We start from the raw sequence: 16,490 nt of genomic DNA, 5'->3' as shown, positions 1-16,490 counted from the left end.
TACAGAAGGATGATCTTTCAAGGATGTTTAAACTGTTCAGTAAAGCAGACAGAGACTTGGATCTGATTGCAAATACTTTTAAGAAGGTTCTTTTCTTTTGCAAATGTCTTTGGAGTGCCCATTTTTTATATTTGACATCCTGCCCAGTGCAAAGACTTTCTAACAGGTCTTCTCCTTTTGCAGTTTGCAATTTCAAAAGGAACAGCCCTTCTTGAACAGGCAAAAGATCCATTGACTAAAAACGTAATGATGTTTGTAGCTCTTTAGTAGTTGAAACTCCAAATTAGTAGCACGTGAATTTAGTGTTGAGCTGTAATGCATTGAAGTTGCAAGTATATCTGGTTCTGTGACACTTTTGATGCAAGCTCGCACGTCTTTAAATTTTCTTCAGGAAGAGAAAAGGGCTATCAATGGAATTCCAGAGCAGGTAAAGTTCTGTCATCATTTATTTGTTCACTGTATTGCACTGTTGGAAGTCAAAGGATATTCTTCTGCAACATCTTTCAATAATGAATTAGTGCTCTCGAGTACCGGTTGTAGTCCAACATTATTCCTTCTGGCCAATGAATATTTAGGTCAACATGTAATTGCCATATCTCATTTCATTTCCACATTTCAGGTCAGTTTCTTTATGCATAGGTTCTTATGATCGTGAGATCATTTTCTTCATACATAGTCACTTGCAATATTCAGATCATTGTCTTCCTGCATAGTTGAAATTTCCATAGACAAAAAAGGTTATCACGTTCTTTTTATTGTGGCTGATGAATTGAACTGTGGCTCCATCCATAACCTCCTCTAAATTGATGGTTTTTAAGGTTTCCTTTGTCAATATCCTCTTTAAAGCAATGGTTCCTTTAACAGCTGCAGCTGTAATCTTTCATCTCCCGTCTGCTGAAATATTCCAAACACTATATTGTGGTCTTTGTCTAAATCCTCAATTGCTCCTTCATATGGAACAACTTATAACCTTTTCCATGAAACTGCTTCCAGTGAAATGTCATCCTTGTGATCATTTTTAAGCTCTTAAGGTAAAGATCTTATTGAGCTCTTAATCTTTTCTAGCTTCAATCAAACTTTACCCAAATTGATGCCTAAATTTCTCTTGAATCTTCCAATCTCTCTTGGTGATATGTCACCTTCAAGTAACTCATTTTCCTTTCTTTTTGTTTACAGCTTCTTCACACTAGAAGCTTTTTCAGCAGCCTTTCTATCTTTCAACGGCAGCTTTCAACACCTTCAATCATCTTCACACTCTTTTTTACTTCAGCAACTCTTTTTAACTTTAACTAATTTCTTTGACTTTGTCACTTGGTGACTTTCAACAGATCTAGGTCAGGCTTTCTTTGATTGTATTTCTGAAGTCCGAAGTACAAGCTTCCTTTCCAAAATGTGTGATTTGAAGCCCAATGTACAAGCTTCCTTTGACAATAAACAACTTTCTTTAGGGACGGATAGTCTTCCCTTAAGAGAAACAGTTTCTACTCTACTAATTTGTTGCAATTGGCTATAAACTCTCTGTGCCACACCTTCTACACGCTTTCTCAGACTCAATAGCCAATGCCCACACTACTCAACAGCATACCAATACCAACTATCAACAAGGCTCCCAGCACTCCTTTCTTCAACCAACAATTGGTGGCTTGTAAAACATTCTGTAAATAATGAGGCTCTCATTATGTTGTGAGCAGCAACCAAGAGGTTTAATGCCTCCATTCCTTGCTTTTTTTGGACAGCAGCTTACACACTGCAATATCTCCTATTTCAGACTGGGCTTCATTCAATACTTCTTGGATCCCTTTTCTATTCCTCTGCAAACAAGCAATCTTTTATGATCCCATGATCATCTACTCCCACTGAGCACATCATCGTGGCTCTGATATCAAATCAAGAAACAAAGGAAGCAGAGGTAAACTAAAATTAGGGAAGCATCAAGAAAATAAATACTTTTGGCCATTATACATAGATTGGTATCTTCTTACATACAGACTCAGCTTTGTACAAATCTGCAGTGATGAACTCTTTGAAAGAGTGCATAAAAGTTGTAAAGCCTAACATTTTATAGCAAACTGACTGCATACATAAGACTGCAGGAATTGCAATAAGTAATATTTTTGGACTACCCATTCTATGTGAGAGCAGTGCAAATGGTGTTGTGGTGAATTGATTTCATTGTATTAAACAGAGGAGATGAAAGCTCCTTATAAAAATTTACAAAGATGATGTTTCTAAAAGAAACAACCGTGAATTGAAGACGAAAAATAGAAACTACCTGATAAATTAAAGACTAACAAAGATAACCATTAAAGAAACATTATAATAATCTAATACCCTCCCTTAATGGTTGTCATCTAACTTTTGTCTTTTGGTCACAAATTCTTCAGAACAATTTGCTGCTGCTGAGACCCTTGCTGGATCTGCAAAATGTTAATGATCAAGACACCAAAATCCATCCAGAAACAAACAAAGAACTTTGGGTGCCACTTCTTCAGAGAGCTTTGAAATGTGAGACAAGCACATGCGACTAACCCTCCCAAAATCAGCAAAATATCTCATCAGAAATCATCACAAATTATCCAACCTGAGACAAACGTTCCTTATACACAAAGACAAACATTGAGAACAGCTAGCACAATTTTGGGAAAAATTTGACAAACCCTTCAAACTTTGCAGATGTACGTAATGCCCCAAAACAGATTGTAAAAAGCCACATTTTAAAAAAAATTCAAACAAAAAATCCTAGAAAAAAATTCCAAATGAAAAGAGACTCAAATTTTCCTTTTTGCCAAATTTTAAGAGATCCCGTAGACCCACTTTGATCCGATGTTGTGGTAAATCAATGCTGTATTAAAAAAAGGAGAGGAAAGCTCCTTATAAAGAAATAATCGTAAATTAAAGATGAAAAATACAAACTTCTTAATTAATTAAAGACTTGCTAATATGACCATTAATGAAATATTCTAATATTCTAATAGATGAGATAGTGAAAGGTTTCAGAAGTACAATCAAATCCATCCAAATCCTATGGAAAATCTGCTCACAAAAGTTCTCCTTAATGTGAGATAGAGACTTCAGATATGGATGATATGAAACTGTAGATGGTTTAATGAGTAGTTCGAATAACAATCCCCAAAACCACTGTCCATGTTTTCATGTTTATAATTTAAAAATTTAAGATTTCAGTGTGATCTTCCATTATCAATCAACATAGTGATTAGGTTAATAAGAGCATCTAAGAACCCCTGCTCATATCCATCTTGCATGTTGGACAAGGTTTTATCCCTCACCCTCACCATAGAAATCTGAATGATTGATTCATTGAGTAGTTTTGTTACAATGTGAATCTGATGACTAATTATTCTCTTTTTTCAATGGTTTTCAGGAATTCGTACTGAGGGTTATTGAAATGCATCATTATGTCTTGGAGAGTTTTCAGAACCATACGCTCTTTCAAAAGGTCTATACAATATTTGGTTTAATTTGTTGTTCTAAGTGCTGTGGAGTATTGAAAAGAAAGTTATGGTTTGATTCTCATTCGTTTTTTGCAGGTTTTACATGAGGCATTTCAGACCTACTGCAGCAAAGGACCTGCAACAAACTTGACTGCAGAGTTGCTCTCTGCATTTTCCAATAACTTACTAAAGAAAAGCAGTACTGAGAAACTGAGTGATGATGACATTGATCCTGCTCTTGAAAACGTATGTTCGTTATGACATATCTATGCTTACTTTCATGAACATAATATGTTATCATCTGCTGAATTCTAGGGGAACAATTGTTGTGGTTGTATTGAAAATTTGGTGCATCTCAAAATCTATGTTTTTTCTGTATTTGACTATGTAGAACTCTTCTAAAATCAATATAAATATTTTGAATCATCTATCATCATATTCCATGATCTATCATCATTGATATGAAAAGAAAAATAACAGGTTCGTTGTCTTGTAATCTTAGTTCAGTAGCAATTTGCAAGTCTTCAAATCTAAGAGATGGGTTTGAGCAACTTCAGCTCGCTAGAGAGTCAAGTCAGTCAAGGATGTTAACGTTGTAGCTTCAGTCAGATTGAATTGACCAAGAGATAATCCTTCTATGGTTATTGGTTAACCGTCAGTTAGACAAACTCTTATATATATCTATATATCTATATATGTGTGTGTGTGTGTGTGTGTTAATATTGTCCAAATAGTTATTAACTTATAAATTTCCATAGAGACATGTCTCATCTCCTCTATTCATATTTATAAATTCAGGTCTGCATTTGGAACACATAGATAAAATGGAAAGTGTTATTACATTTGCAGAGATCCTTTCTCTGACATGGTATCAGAGCAGCTGCAATTTTAAGAAGTGCTAAAAGACAGTCAGCAATAAGACTTGTATGAAAATCATAATTGGAAAAACTCAACAAGACCTCAATAAATTAAGAGAATATCCTTAAATGGTGGATCTACTCATAGAAACCTATGACTATTGGAGTTGATATAAATTGGAGAATATAGTGAATCAAGAGCAATTTCTATAATACTACTGTAGTAAGGAGTAATATTTACAGGTGAGGCTGCAAGAATAAAACTTGCTCCTATGCGTGAAGTTATGCCATTATTTGTTTCTCACAGGCAACATGTTGGTCATCAAGAGATGTGGTGATTGAGACTCGTAGTTCTTAAACATCTATTCAGAAGACTAGACCTTGCAGTAACTTGAGGTAGAAAATAATGTTTTGTTGTCATTCTTGATGAAGGTGCCATGATCACTATCTTAAGAATACACAGTCACCTATACAAAAATATTGTCCAGAGTAGTGCTTGGCCTGAAATTGCAAAATTGAAGAGAAACTTCAGAAGTGATTTATAGATTAGTTTAGATTAGAACAAAGATGAAGACTCGCTGAAGTAATTTATTGAACATCTTTTTTTTTTTTTGGTTGATGCACATCAAAGAGAATGCCATTTACTCTCTTGTTCAGAAATATGAGAAACTTGTTTGACAAGTAGCATATGAAAAATCGATTCCATTAAACGATAGCAATTCTCCATGTAATATAAACATAATGGTTTTTCCATTAACTTAGAAATATCAGCTAGATACAGCTTGCGAAGGCCCACAATATTATGAATAAACTCTCTAGCATAGCTTCGAGATACGTGATGTTATTATGTGACATTGTCTTGCAGATCACAGACAGTTCACAGGAATAAAGATAGTGCAAAAGGGGTCTCCGCTAAGTATCGTGACTGCTACTGGGGCTGGTTCGAAATATATGTGAAGTTTGACACAAATAATATAGATTATTTTTCATGAAAGTCCTTAAAGATACATGGGAATATTTTGGTAATTGATCAAAGTGAGGAACAAATACGAGTTCCCACGTCCGGATCATCTGTGCATGTTCCACTTAAGCAGATCAATTGACTGGGACAATCATCCAGAGTTTTACAGGCTTGCGTGCATCCATTCTTCTGCGATATGTAAGTGATTGCAAATAATATTAGCACTGCGCTTATAAGAAGAAGAAATTGCAGAAATGAATTTGAGTTTGCCATTGTAAGACTATGATGCAGAGCCCTCTGTATTTATCTTCAAAGAATCTTAGTTCAACTCAAGGGATTCACAATAGGCTGGTACACCCTCAAGGAACCAAGAACATCTCAAAGATTACAACAAAGAACCCTGACATTATACACCGATAAAGACAACATCTTCACTCACACAATCAGATTGCTATGTCTGATTGCATTGTTCATAACTCCACTTCTAAATATCTTATTGAAAAACCCTTTGGAGGAATTGTTCTAAATTAGTAATTATAAAACATATCCAAAGCTGAGACCAATCCAATAAGAAGATTATAAATTATGTACTCTGAACCAAGACCCATATTTTCTGTCATAAACCAGAAACGAAAATGGTAACCCTGCCTAGGGCATCAAATATATTTCACAAAACAAATTCAAATAACCCCAAACTAATTCCACATCATCCATTTCTGAGTCTAGTTTCCAAATCTGTAAGCCATTAATTTATCCAATACATAAATCAATGTATAAGCACAAATCTTTGCCTGCAACACCATTGAAGGCATTTAAAAATCAGTTTTCACTCAAATCTTCATAACTTTCACAAATCTATATAAAAACAACCCAAACCAAAAGGAAATGAAAGTTAATTCATGTATCTTTCCAATGAATATTTTTAGAGGTCTTTATTTTCCAAAATATTCCTGTACCCAAACGTTTCAATCTGACTGTAGTTGGTCATTCTCAAATCTGCAATTTACAAGCTTTGCCAAAACTTGCATAACTTCTTCATTTCTAAATGAAAAAAATCCAAACCAAATCCAAAAGAAATATTATTCACTTCTCTATCCAAATATACAAAATTTACATGGTTTCCAGGCTGTACATGGTCGTACAAGACCTGGAACCAACACTAAAACAGAAAACCAATCAAAATAACAACTCAGAATATTACCAAATTTGCTTCAAAATGTATCTATTCCTTTCATTCATGCTTTGGTTCGACCTTACATACAGTTTTATAGATTTTTTGGTTGGTTATAACTTCAAAACCACCCTTTAAACCAACCCATTAAATTCTTTTAACCCTTTTGCATTTTTGACAACATTTTATGCACTTTATGCATTTTTACATTACAACTTTCATACAAACCCAACCTAGACCAACATTATGACTCAAATGACTTTATATGGATGTCAATAGATCCATTCACCAGTTAAATAAACATTTTTACATTATTTATCATATTAAGACCTCCTTTGACAACTTATTACAAATGGCTTCTCTAGCTTTTATATCTTTGTCTTCTTGAAATTTAGGTGCCTCTGCACCAGACTAGGAAACCATATGTGAGAGCAAATGGCAAAAGGGAAAGGCGAGTGCGACTATTAAGGGAAAAAGATTAGGGTGCCGTCTAAATTGGATGATCAGATTGACTTGACTCAAATATAATATATATTGTCAACATTACCATGCTGTGTCATTTGGTTCCAAACTTACAACTGACTTTGTTTACTTACCACCTTCCTCACTTGCTGGTCTCTATAAAGATGAGACATTTTAACAAGACACTGGAAGATTACAGTCAATAACATCCTTGAGCACTCTCCATGCTTGTGCCAAATAGTGGAAACGTAGACACGACATGCGAACTATCTGATAGAATGTCGCACTTGCCAACTGGGGATTCCTTTGCCAAATCTTTGTTATAGAAATGAATTGAGAAAAGTGTACAGGTCGGTTAGAGTAAACAAATGCACTTGGCAGGTGAAAAGTTCAATTTCATAGTTTTCATTGTGTCTTGCTTGCCTGCAAAGATGATGAAAGGAATCTAGTCCTACTTAGTAAGGCTTAGAGGCATTTCTTGAAACTTGGGAACCATCATTCTTCAAGGTAAGTATTTACAGTGTATTATTTAAATTTTATTTTCATAATTACTAATATGAAATATTATTATAAACAGAAAATAATTAGTAATGAATATGGGAAAGTTTCAACCTGTCATTCTCAGATTCATATGTAACATCTTATTGAGCAAGTAAAAAAATCATGGCATATAAATAGATCATAGATTAAAAGGAATCTGGTCATGGAAAGAAGCAATAATAACAATTTATGTAAAGTTACATTCCTTCACTTGCATAATTGAGTCACTATATCAGAAATAGTAAGACCAATTGAGGCAGGGAATACACATCTATTACAGGTGTGTTATCCATATATCAGAAAGGGCATCATTGTAAATAGTCATATGAAGCAACAAATCTGTCAAGATCATATTTCAAGGAATTGATATATTACCATTACTAAATATATTGTTGGTTCAATCCAAACTTAGTAGTGGAGATATGACATAATTCCTTTTACTTAGTTCAAGAAGTGGAAACTCGCACAGAGTAAATGTGAGAAGTAAAGTAGTTGCTCCAATATTCAAGTTAACAAAGTTGATGATACATACGGTTTACTAGATGAGATGAGATACAAAAGTCTTAAGCCAGATGCTTTTAGAGGTTTGGAATAGCATGGAGGGCAGAGTTTTTTATTCTTTTGTGACAAGTTATACTTCATTCATTCGATGGTGGTAATATGAGGGATGGCAATGATCATGTCCATACAAATATATGCTGAGATCACAAACAGATTACAGGCTCACTACTAGAGAAAATTGGAAGATATGTTCTGACTATGAAATGGAATTAGTGGGAATTTAAAAATGTCGGGGTAACCAGTGTTCCATTCCCACTTGAACTATCTTTAGAGAGGAGATGTCAAGGAAGGGACATCATCAAAGTTTCAAATCTGAATCATTCCTTGATTTGATGCATTTGGGCTTTCATTAGAGCAACTTGTATCAAGGATGTTAATGTCCAGACAACTATTTATTATTTTTGAGAATTATAATTACTTGCTTATTATAGTCTTTTGTTTATATGAATAATAAGAGCCATTTGCCTTGATGTACTTTTGTTCCATTACTTGGTCTACAGGAATATTCTTCCAAGAAAAGAAGAATAATGCATTAGGAATGTTGTTGAGTGATAACATACAGGACTATGAAATAAAGACGAGACAAGGGGCTCTTCCATTTAGAGGGAGCAGAGTGCAATGGAATTTGTTCTAAGATCAAGATTGGTTGTTCAGATGATCTTATGACAATAGTTCAAGAGTGAGTAACTAGAAGATCTACTTTAGTTGACATCAGAGGATCTTGGACATTTTGTTTTAGAGGGAGTATAACAAGCAACCTTGGACGAAAAAGTCAACAAATTGAGCCCTTCTTAACAAGGAAGAAGTTCAAGGCGAAATTCTATGTAATGCATTCTTCTCTATGAGAGAGAAGTTTGAGGTGAAAGTCGTTGTTCCACCCTCTAGGAGAAGCTACGGTGGATCCACCCTCTGACATGGGTCATGTTGGATATCATGTGAGTTACTACATGATTTTGTTGAAAAACATCATGAGAGGCGACAATCTTTCATCAATGTTTGATTAAGGTTGTTGTTGTAAGGTGACGATCTTAACAATGGCTTGACCTTTTATCAGGATGGACTACATTAAGTTGTTGTCCCGGAGGTCATGATAGCCTTCCTATCATGATGGACTAATTAAGTTGTTGTCCCAAAAGTCATGACAATCTATCTACTATTCATGATGGACTACATTTAGTTATTGTCCCGGAGATCATAATAGCCACTTGTTATTATGATGGACTACATCAAGTTGTTGTCCCGGAGATCAAATAACATATCCCTCTAGGATATGGCATATTCTCTTGGTAGGCATTATGGACTTGATAGCAGTGCACATACCAGGAGAATATAAGTATGATGAATATATGATTGATATTCCCTGTTGAATCATACTTCAGATGATATCGAAAGATAATATCTAATTTGATGGATATATGTTGATATCCTGAAATATGTCATTCTAAGAATATCATATTGAGATGATATCTCTCTATATCCTTAAGAGCATAATGTGTTCGATAACAATTTCCCCTAGCTAAGAGGGAGCATTAATGTTGTAGCTTCAGTCAGATTGAATTGACCTAGAGATAATCCTTCTATGGTTATTGGTTGATCATCAATTAGACAAACTCTTATATATCTACTTATGTATGTATAGATAGATAGATAGATAGGTAGGTAGGTAGGTAGGTTGGTTTATATATTAATGTTAATATTGTTTTAATGGTTATTAACTTATTAATTACCATACAGTAATGTCTCTTCATGATGAAACATGTCTCCTCTACTCATATTTATACATTCAAATCTGCATTTGGAACACACTGATAGAATGGAAAGTGTTATTACATTTGTAGATATCCTTTCTCTAACAAAGGATATGAATGATGGCTGGCCCAAGCTAGTCAAGGATGTGGAATTGGAGTTGAGAGATTTGTGATGAAATGAATTACAATTATTGAAAAAATCTCATTCTAGTATCAAATTTATCTTGACTAGTCAGGAAAAACTATGAAAAATAACACTACTGAAAGTGTGCTGATTCCCTAAATTTGGTTGAGTCTGAAATTTGATCATACAATCCATATATATTGTTTAGCATATGAGCATCCTTAGTCAAAAGAGAGTTGAAAATTTGGTGTTTCATTTGGAATACTAAGTATTCAATTCTACAAGCCATTGTAGCATAAAACTCACAACAACAAAAATTGGCACTAGAAAGAGGGCCAACACAAAGTTCCTTTTTGAAGATATCAACAAGTATGAGCTTTCAAAGCTACATTTAAGATGAGAAAACTTTTTAGAAGTTCAAGAAATCAAAAAAAGGTGATGAATTTGAAAAATACCAAAAAAATTAGAAAATTCAGAAAGAAAAGGTTTCTGAATGGATGAGCATCCTTATTCAAGAGAGCTGAAGATTTCATTCATTTAGAATACTAAGTATTCGATTCTACATAAGAAAATTTTTTAATGGATGAGCATCCTTATTCAAGAGAGCTGAAAATTTCATTCATTTAGAATACTAAGTATTTGATTCTACATGTAGTGGCATAAACCTCACGTCAACAGAACTCCGAAGATTTCATATTATTATTTTTAATATTTTATAATTTTTCCCAAATTCCCAAAACACAGAAAAGAAAAGATAAAAGTAAGCATCTTTAACAGACTAAGGTTTTATCATAACCAGGGCAGCATTTTAGCAACTTGAATATCATAGGCACAATATTGCATTTGGCACCTGTTGGAGGTGATTCTTATATTCATAGCCTACATCAAACAATTGTATCAATAAAACTTAACATAGTAAGCTGGTCAAATTCTGGCATGCTTAAATTTAGTTGTATGTTATGGGCATTTTGCATTGAACCATATGTTTTTTTAACATTATTTTACAAATGCAGGTGGTGAAAATTCTTTCATACTTTGAAGATAAAGATTTATTTGCAGAGTTCTACAGGTAATATTTCCTATTGTTAAAATTGCGACAAATGACACTAAAAATTGTATTATCTCCATTATAGACTAACCCAGAGAATTCTATTTTGTTGAATTTTCTAGGGAAAAACTTGCTTGTAGATTGTTGGTTGATAGAAGTCCAAATGACCGTAATGAATGGAGCATGTTCGCAAAATTAAAGCAGCAAAATGGGCCGCAATTTACATCAAAGATGGAGCACATGGTATGCCACTGTGCCTTTTCATTGATTGATTCTTATGTATTATGGAAGTGCATTGTATTGCTTCACCATGGAAATTCCTTTTTCCTTTTACAGTGTTCTGTTTCACTAAAGTCATTGTAACTCATGCCAGGTTTCAGACTTCTCTCTAGCAAAGAAGAACCAAAATAAGTTTGTGACACATCTTAACATAGAAGACATTCATGTTGGATTAGATTTGAGTGTTACTGTCCTTACTACTTCTTGTTGGCCAACCTACAAGTCCCCTGATATCAATCTGCCTACGGAGCTGGTAAAACTTATTTGTTACTTATTTGTAATTTCTTTGTTAGAACATATGCATGAAGAAGATGGGAACAAGTTGGCCCTCAAGATAATTTATATTTTAGTTGTTTCTGAAATAGACCCTCATTTTTAGTTGGTTTTGAAATATGGATCTCTCATATACTAAGTATCTTATAGTATCTTATATATATATATATATATAGTAGTGTTATTAAATAGTAATTACTATGATATGGTATGACATAGTTTCAGAATGCTGCTGAATTCCTCTAGGATTTAGTTTGAAAGGAGCTTGCAAGTGTAACATAGTCTGTTTTAAGATTTGAAAGTATTTTGTGCAGATTTTGGAAAGGGGATTTTCATCCTTAAAATCTTAATGATTGATTGTTTTTCTGTTATATCATTTCATGTGTTTGTACAAATCTCTGTAATAGTTGAATTAAAATTTATATGGGAAGCATTTCTACACATTCACTTCCTTACAGTTTTGTCTTTTTGATGCAGGATAAATGTATTGATATATTTGAACACTTCTATTCTAAGGAAATAAGTAAGTATCACAAACTTACATGGATGCATTCTTTAGGGGCCTGCACTGTGGAAGGCCGGTTTAATGTTGGGACAATAGAGATGGTATTATCAACTTATCAGGTGACTACTCAATTCAATTGTCATTTGTGAGAAATTTATCATTACGGTTTGCACAACAGGTAAATCCCAAATACTAATTTGAAATCGACTATGAATCTGTTATGGTTTCACCTGCAGGCTGCTTTATTAATGCTGTTCAATGAATCTGAAAAGCTTAGTTATGATGAAATCAAATCTAAATTGAATTTGAAAGATGATGATGCAAACAGAGTGTTACATTCACTTGCATGTGCCAATGACAAAGTTCTTACCAAGAACCCAGACACAGAAAAAATAGCACCTACTGACTATTTTGAGATAAATCCAAGATTTGCAGAAAGTAGAAGAATAAAGGTAATGGCATCCGTTTGGGCCCAGTTAACATCATACATCCGTATACAAGCAATCAATGTGAACTGACTGCTCATCTTGAATTGCAGATTCCACTTCCCCAAAGTAAAGTGATTGAAGACATGGAACAAACAAGAAAATGTTTAGCAGATGCTGCAATAGTTTACATCATGAAGACTAGTAAAGTATTAGATTATGACCAGCTACAGCACCAGTGTATTAACCGCCTCAAACTCAAATATGGATTCAAGGTAAGCTAAATTTGTTGTTCGTTAGTTCTAAAATTAGAGCTATTTCTGCACCTAATCAATGACAAATTTATGACATGCAGCCGGAATATAATACAATAATGAGGCGGATAGATGGTCTGATTGAAAGGGTGTACATTGAACGGGATAGAGATTGTTGTGATGTCTTCAAATATTTGAAGGATTAAGCGAAGGACTGTATAGGATAAGCTTTTGCTTTAGTTTGTTCTCTTCGTGGAAGCAAAGTGTGCCATGTCATCCATAAAACACTACGACATGGAATGAATGTATATGTAGATGTGTTTTTTTTTTTAGGCAAAAAGTGGCAAGCAACTGTAATATTTTATTAATCTGATTCAAAAAGGTCAACTGGGAAAGAATCAGTGAAGAAAACCCAGCATCGTCCCTTATATATACATAGTTTTTATATTTTTTGAAATTAGTGAAAAAACATAATTACAAAAAGGTGTATCAACTACCACCCAATGATATTCCATCAGTTATCAAAAACTGATTATCAGCACATCCAAAATTCTCTATCAAAACTTGATTATGAGCACGTTCCAAATTCTCAATAACATAAAAAATCTAAAATGCAAGATAGAACTGCAGCTGGGTAAAAGCTGGAACTGTTACTTCACTGAGGCTACTCTGAGATATTCTGGTACAGATATCAATTTTGGCCATAAATTTTGGTTTGTTTTATCTGCAGGTATCTGTTTAATTACACCAGATATTCCATTTCTGCTTCATTAATATGAATATGCAATTCTAGATGATCTTAAAAGAACATTGGGCATGTTTATGCTTCTATCAGAATATTCAAATTGCTTAATAACTTTCAACAGTTGAAAAGTAGAATGCCATAGATTTTAATTTTTGGGGCTGAGAGGTCTTCTTACTGTTAATTTTTACCGTTTTGACAGGAAAAGTTTTTGACTTACTCATTCTCATGCACATTGAACAAATGGGCTGAGAGGTCCTCTTACTCTTAATTTTTACCGTTTTGACAGGAAAAGTCTTTGACTTATTTATCCTCATGCACATTGAACAAATTTATAAACTGATGAGCTTTTGATGGGTGGATATGCAGATTGTGAATTTGTCACATTAGAAACTTGTTGCTAGAAGCCCTTGGGTTTTTGGATCACAACAAAATTCCCCTTGTCATTTGTGTAAAAAATAACTATATTCAGTCCTCTGAAGACTCTGTATATTCAGTTTTCCTACCTAAGGGTGACTAGAAGCCATTGATGGGATTTATTTTTATGGAATCGATGTTACATTGCTGGATTATTCAGTTCGGATGGGATCTTACCTTTCAATACGGAGTTTATTCATGAAAACAATTTCTTTTGACGTTTGTCTTTTGAATTCCATTGATTTCCCCTTTAGATTTAGAGTACGCAACTTAATAGTACTGAACTTTTAACTTTGCATTCTTGGAAGTTTCTAAACGCCATGTTAATTTTTATATGATACTTCCAGCATGACTTTATATTGATGATAAATTTAGGATAGTTCTTTTTTTAACTGAAATAAGAAAAAATAATTACAAAGATCAGTTGTAAAAAAATAGTTACAGCATGCACAAAGGATGAGACATAGAAGCTACAGCCCACTCAGACCAACGTCCAAAAATACCATCACCAAGATTATTCTGATCTCTCTTTATGCGTGATAATAAGCTATTAGTTGTCACATCCAATCATATTTCAGATTTCTAGAACATTGTTTCAAACATTTTCTGGTCATAATTTAAGTATCCCAAAATATATGTTGAAACGTTTAACTCTTCCAACTCTAAAGCTAATCATATCAATGCAGGAGTAGACATTTCTATTGAAAAAAATTCATATCGGTACATATTACCACTCTTAAACCCAATCGATCTGGACCTACCCTTAAACCCACCTCCATACATTTCCTTCAATCCCAGAAAAATACATGATTACATGCTAGACCAAAGGAAGCACAATAAAATGAAAATAACCTTATTTCCCACTGTTGAATATTTGCCAAAAAAACATAAAAAATAAATGGAATTGATGTTCATGGACTTCAACATGATGATGGGGAAACGTGGAAGCTATGTCAACGAAGTAATAAAGATTGAAATGAATGAATATGATTCTTAATAACCTCTACAAGGGCAAAGGAGTCTATGTGATGAAGTGCTGAAGTGCTGTAGCACTATGATCAATTTGTCAAAGTTTGTGATTATATATTCTGTGTATTGATATTCATGACCCATCCACCACCATCAAAGTGTTATCAGAGCAATAAGATTCGAAGACCAGATTAGAGGAGTTATAATAAACATGGCAATAAATAAGAGAACGCTGAGTTTTAATAAACTCTACCAGGGCAAAGCAGTGTATGGGACTCAGAGGCAGCCCCCGATCTCAAAAGCACCAAAGTCCTATTAAGTTTATAATCTCATCTGAAAATCAGACCTACTGTAATGAATTTTAATTACGGCAATATCTAACCTTGCTTCCTCAATCAAGATGTTTAAAATTTGTAATTTTAAAAATACATGCATAAGTAGTGTGAATGTATCTATAGAATTTTGTAAAGGAAACAAACCTGCAACGTTAGACCAAGCATTTCTTAACGCGCCATTAATAGTAATGGCGTCCCCCATCCTTGAGCCGTTTAAATGGCAGGGGCGTGGAAAATCAAGATAGCAATAGTAATCTTTAAACCCTGGACAACCCTTATTTATGGGAAACAAGATTTAACGGGGGCGGAAATGTGAGATGGAAGGAAAAACTGCCCCAGTGAATGCAGAAAATGTGAGATGGAAGGAGAATTCAGAAAATGTGTATCACAGCTTAGTCAATTAACCTCGTGAATGGTCGTTGGTATGCTGGAATGGAAAAATGCACTCTGCTAGGTTTCCGCCTGTCGTACGCAATTATTGGGAATTTATTCTAGGTTATAATGGCCTCAGCCTTCTCCTACGCCGCAATTGTTGTTGGTGTTGGAGTTGGTGCTATTGGCCAGCCAGCATGGTTCCGCCGAACTCACACAAATTTGTCCTTGCAGTGTTTCACGAGATAATTCCTCTTTTGAAATCGTTTTGAATGTCAAGGAATTTGATAGTGCATTTACTTGGTTAGAACAACAAACCTTGGTAGGTTATTTTGTAGATCGCACCCCTTCTGAAAATATGCTACGGAAATGGTTTCCAAGGTTTAGACACCGCAAGGTGTCCACCTTGAGAGTGCCCAAAGCCTCACCAAGGATGTTTTTCTTTTTCGCTTTGACAACCCTAACCAAGTCAAGCATGTGTTTGTTCGAGGTCCCTGGACTGTCAAGGCCTCCTTACTTGTCTTTCAACGATGGTCTTGTGATTTTTTTGTCTCAGATGACCGCAAACTTAAAGTCCCCGTGTGGGTCGAATTTGGTGGCTTCTCATTCCATGTTGGTCCTTCTTGCAAGCTAAAGCACAAACTGTCAGCAAGGTCATCTACGTTGAGCCTAACAAGTTTTCCAATGCTTGTCCTCAACATAGGGTTTGTGTCGAGGTCGATCTCTCTAGGGCTCTCAAAGAATTTGTGGAAATCCAAATAGGTGGTAACACCTTCACCCGGAAAATGTTTTACTTGAATCTCTCGAACACTTGCTATAGGTGTCAGTCTGCAAAACACATGATTAAGGATTGTCCTTTGCTAGAACGCAATCGTCAGCTAGTCACGAAAGTCAAACCAGCTCTGGCTGCCAAAAAGAAGGAATAGATTACTACTGTAAAGAAGGGCAAAGGCATTGTTGTGACCAAGGCAGGCTCTTTGCCTTAGAAAAATGGT

General features: G+C 34.6%; 1 protein-coding gene and 1 long non-coding RNA gene across 5 annotated transcripts; one reads left to right on the top strand and one right to left on the bottom strand.

Moving 5' to 3' along the window:
- Positions 1–2,153: 2,153 nt before the first annotated feature.
- LOC149559462 (uncharacterized) lies at positions 2,154–15,744 on the bottom strand. Of its 2 annotated transcripts, none has more exons than XR_016365161.1 (2): positions 15,268–15,744; positions 2,154–2,524 (listed from the first exon to the last, which is right to left on the bottom strand). It is a non-coding gene; the product is annotated as an uncharacterized LOC149559462 (long non-coding RNA). The 2 variants fall into 2 exon arrangements; XR_016365162.1 differs by lacking the exon at positions 2,154–2,524 and adding an exon at positions 5,038–5,459.
- On the top strand, positions 3,490–12,937 carry LOC149559463 (cullin-1-like). Of its 3 annotated transcripts, none has more exons than XM_089833388.1 (5): positions 3,490–3,698; positions 10,890–11,167; positions 11,298–12,433; positions 12,520–12,681; positions 12,762–12,937. In XM_089833388.1, exons 3-5 carry the CDS (start codon positions 12,191–12,193, stop codon positions 12,864–12,866), a joined length of 510 nt encoding a protein of 169 aa, XP_089689514.1. In that variant the 5' UTR covers positions 3,490–3,698; positions 10,890–11,167; positions 11,298–12,190; the 3' UTR covers positions 12,867–12,937. The 3 variants fall into 3 exon arrangements, with proteins under 3 accessions (XP_089689514.1, XP_089689513.1, XP_089689512.1); XM_089833387.1 differs by having other exon boundaries at positions 10,890–11,456; positions 11,954–12,433; XM_089833386.1 differs by having other exon boundaries at positions 10,890–12,433.
- Positions 15,745–16,490: the final 746 nt, after the last annotated feature.

Source organism: Cupressus sempervirens, chromosome 5 (genome assembly GCF_028749045.1).
Source record: "Cupressus sempervirens isolate cs-2001-9-10 chromosome 5, ASM2874904v1, whole genome shotgun sequence".
In the NCBI taxonomy this organism is placed as follows: domain Eukaryota; kingdom Viridiplantae; phylum Streptophyta; class Pinopsida; order Cupressales; family Cupressaceae; genus Cupressus; species Cupressus sempervirens.
The sequence above is the reverse complement of the archived record's forward strand: the minus strand, read 5'-3'. Positions and strand labels throughout refer to the sequence as shown.

Excerpts from the sequence above, each read along its gene's own strand:
- LOC149559463 (XM_089833388.1), top strand. The coding sequence starts at position 12,191 with ATGAATCTGTTATGGTTTCACCTGCAGGCTGCTTTATTAATGCTGTTC. Across the intron at positions 12,434-12,519 it reads CAGAAAGTAGAAGAATAAAG|ATTCCACTTCCCCAAAGTAA; the intron begins GTAATGGCATCC and ends CTTGAATTGCAG. Across the intron at positions 12,682-12,761 it reads AACTCAAATATGGATTCAAG|CCGGAATATAATACAATAAT; the intron begins GTAAGCTAAATT and ends TATGACATGCAG.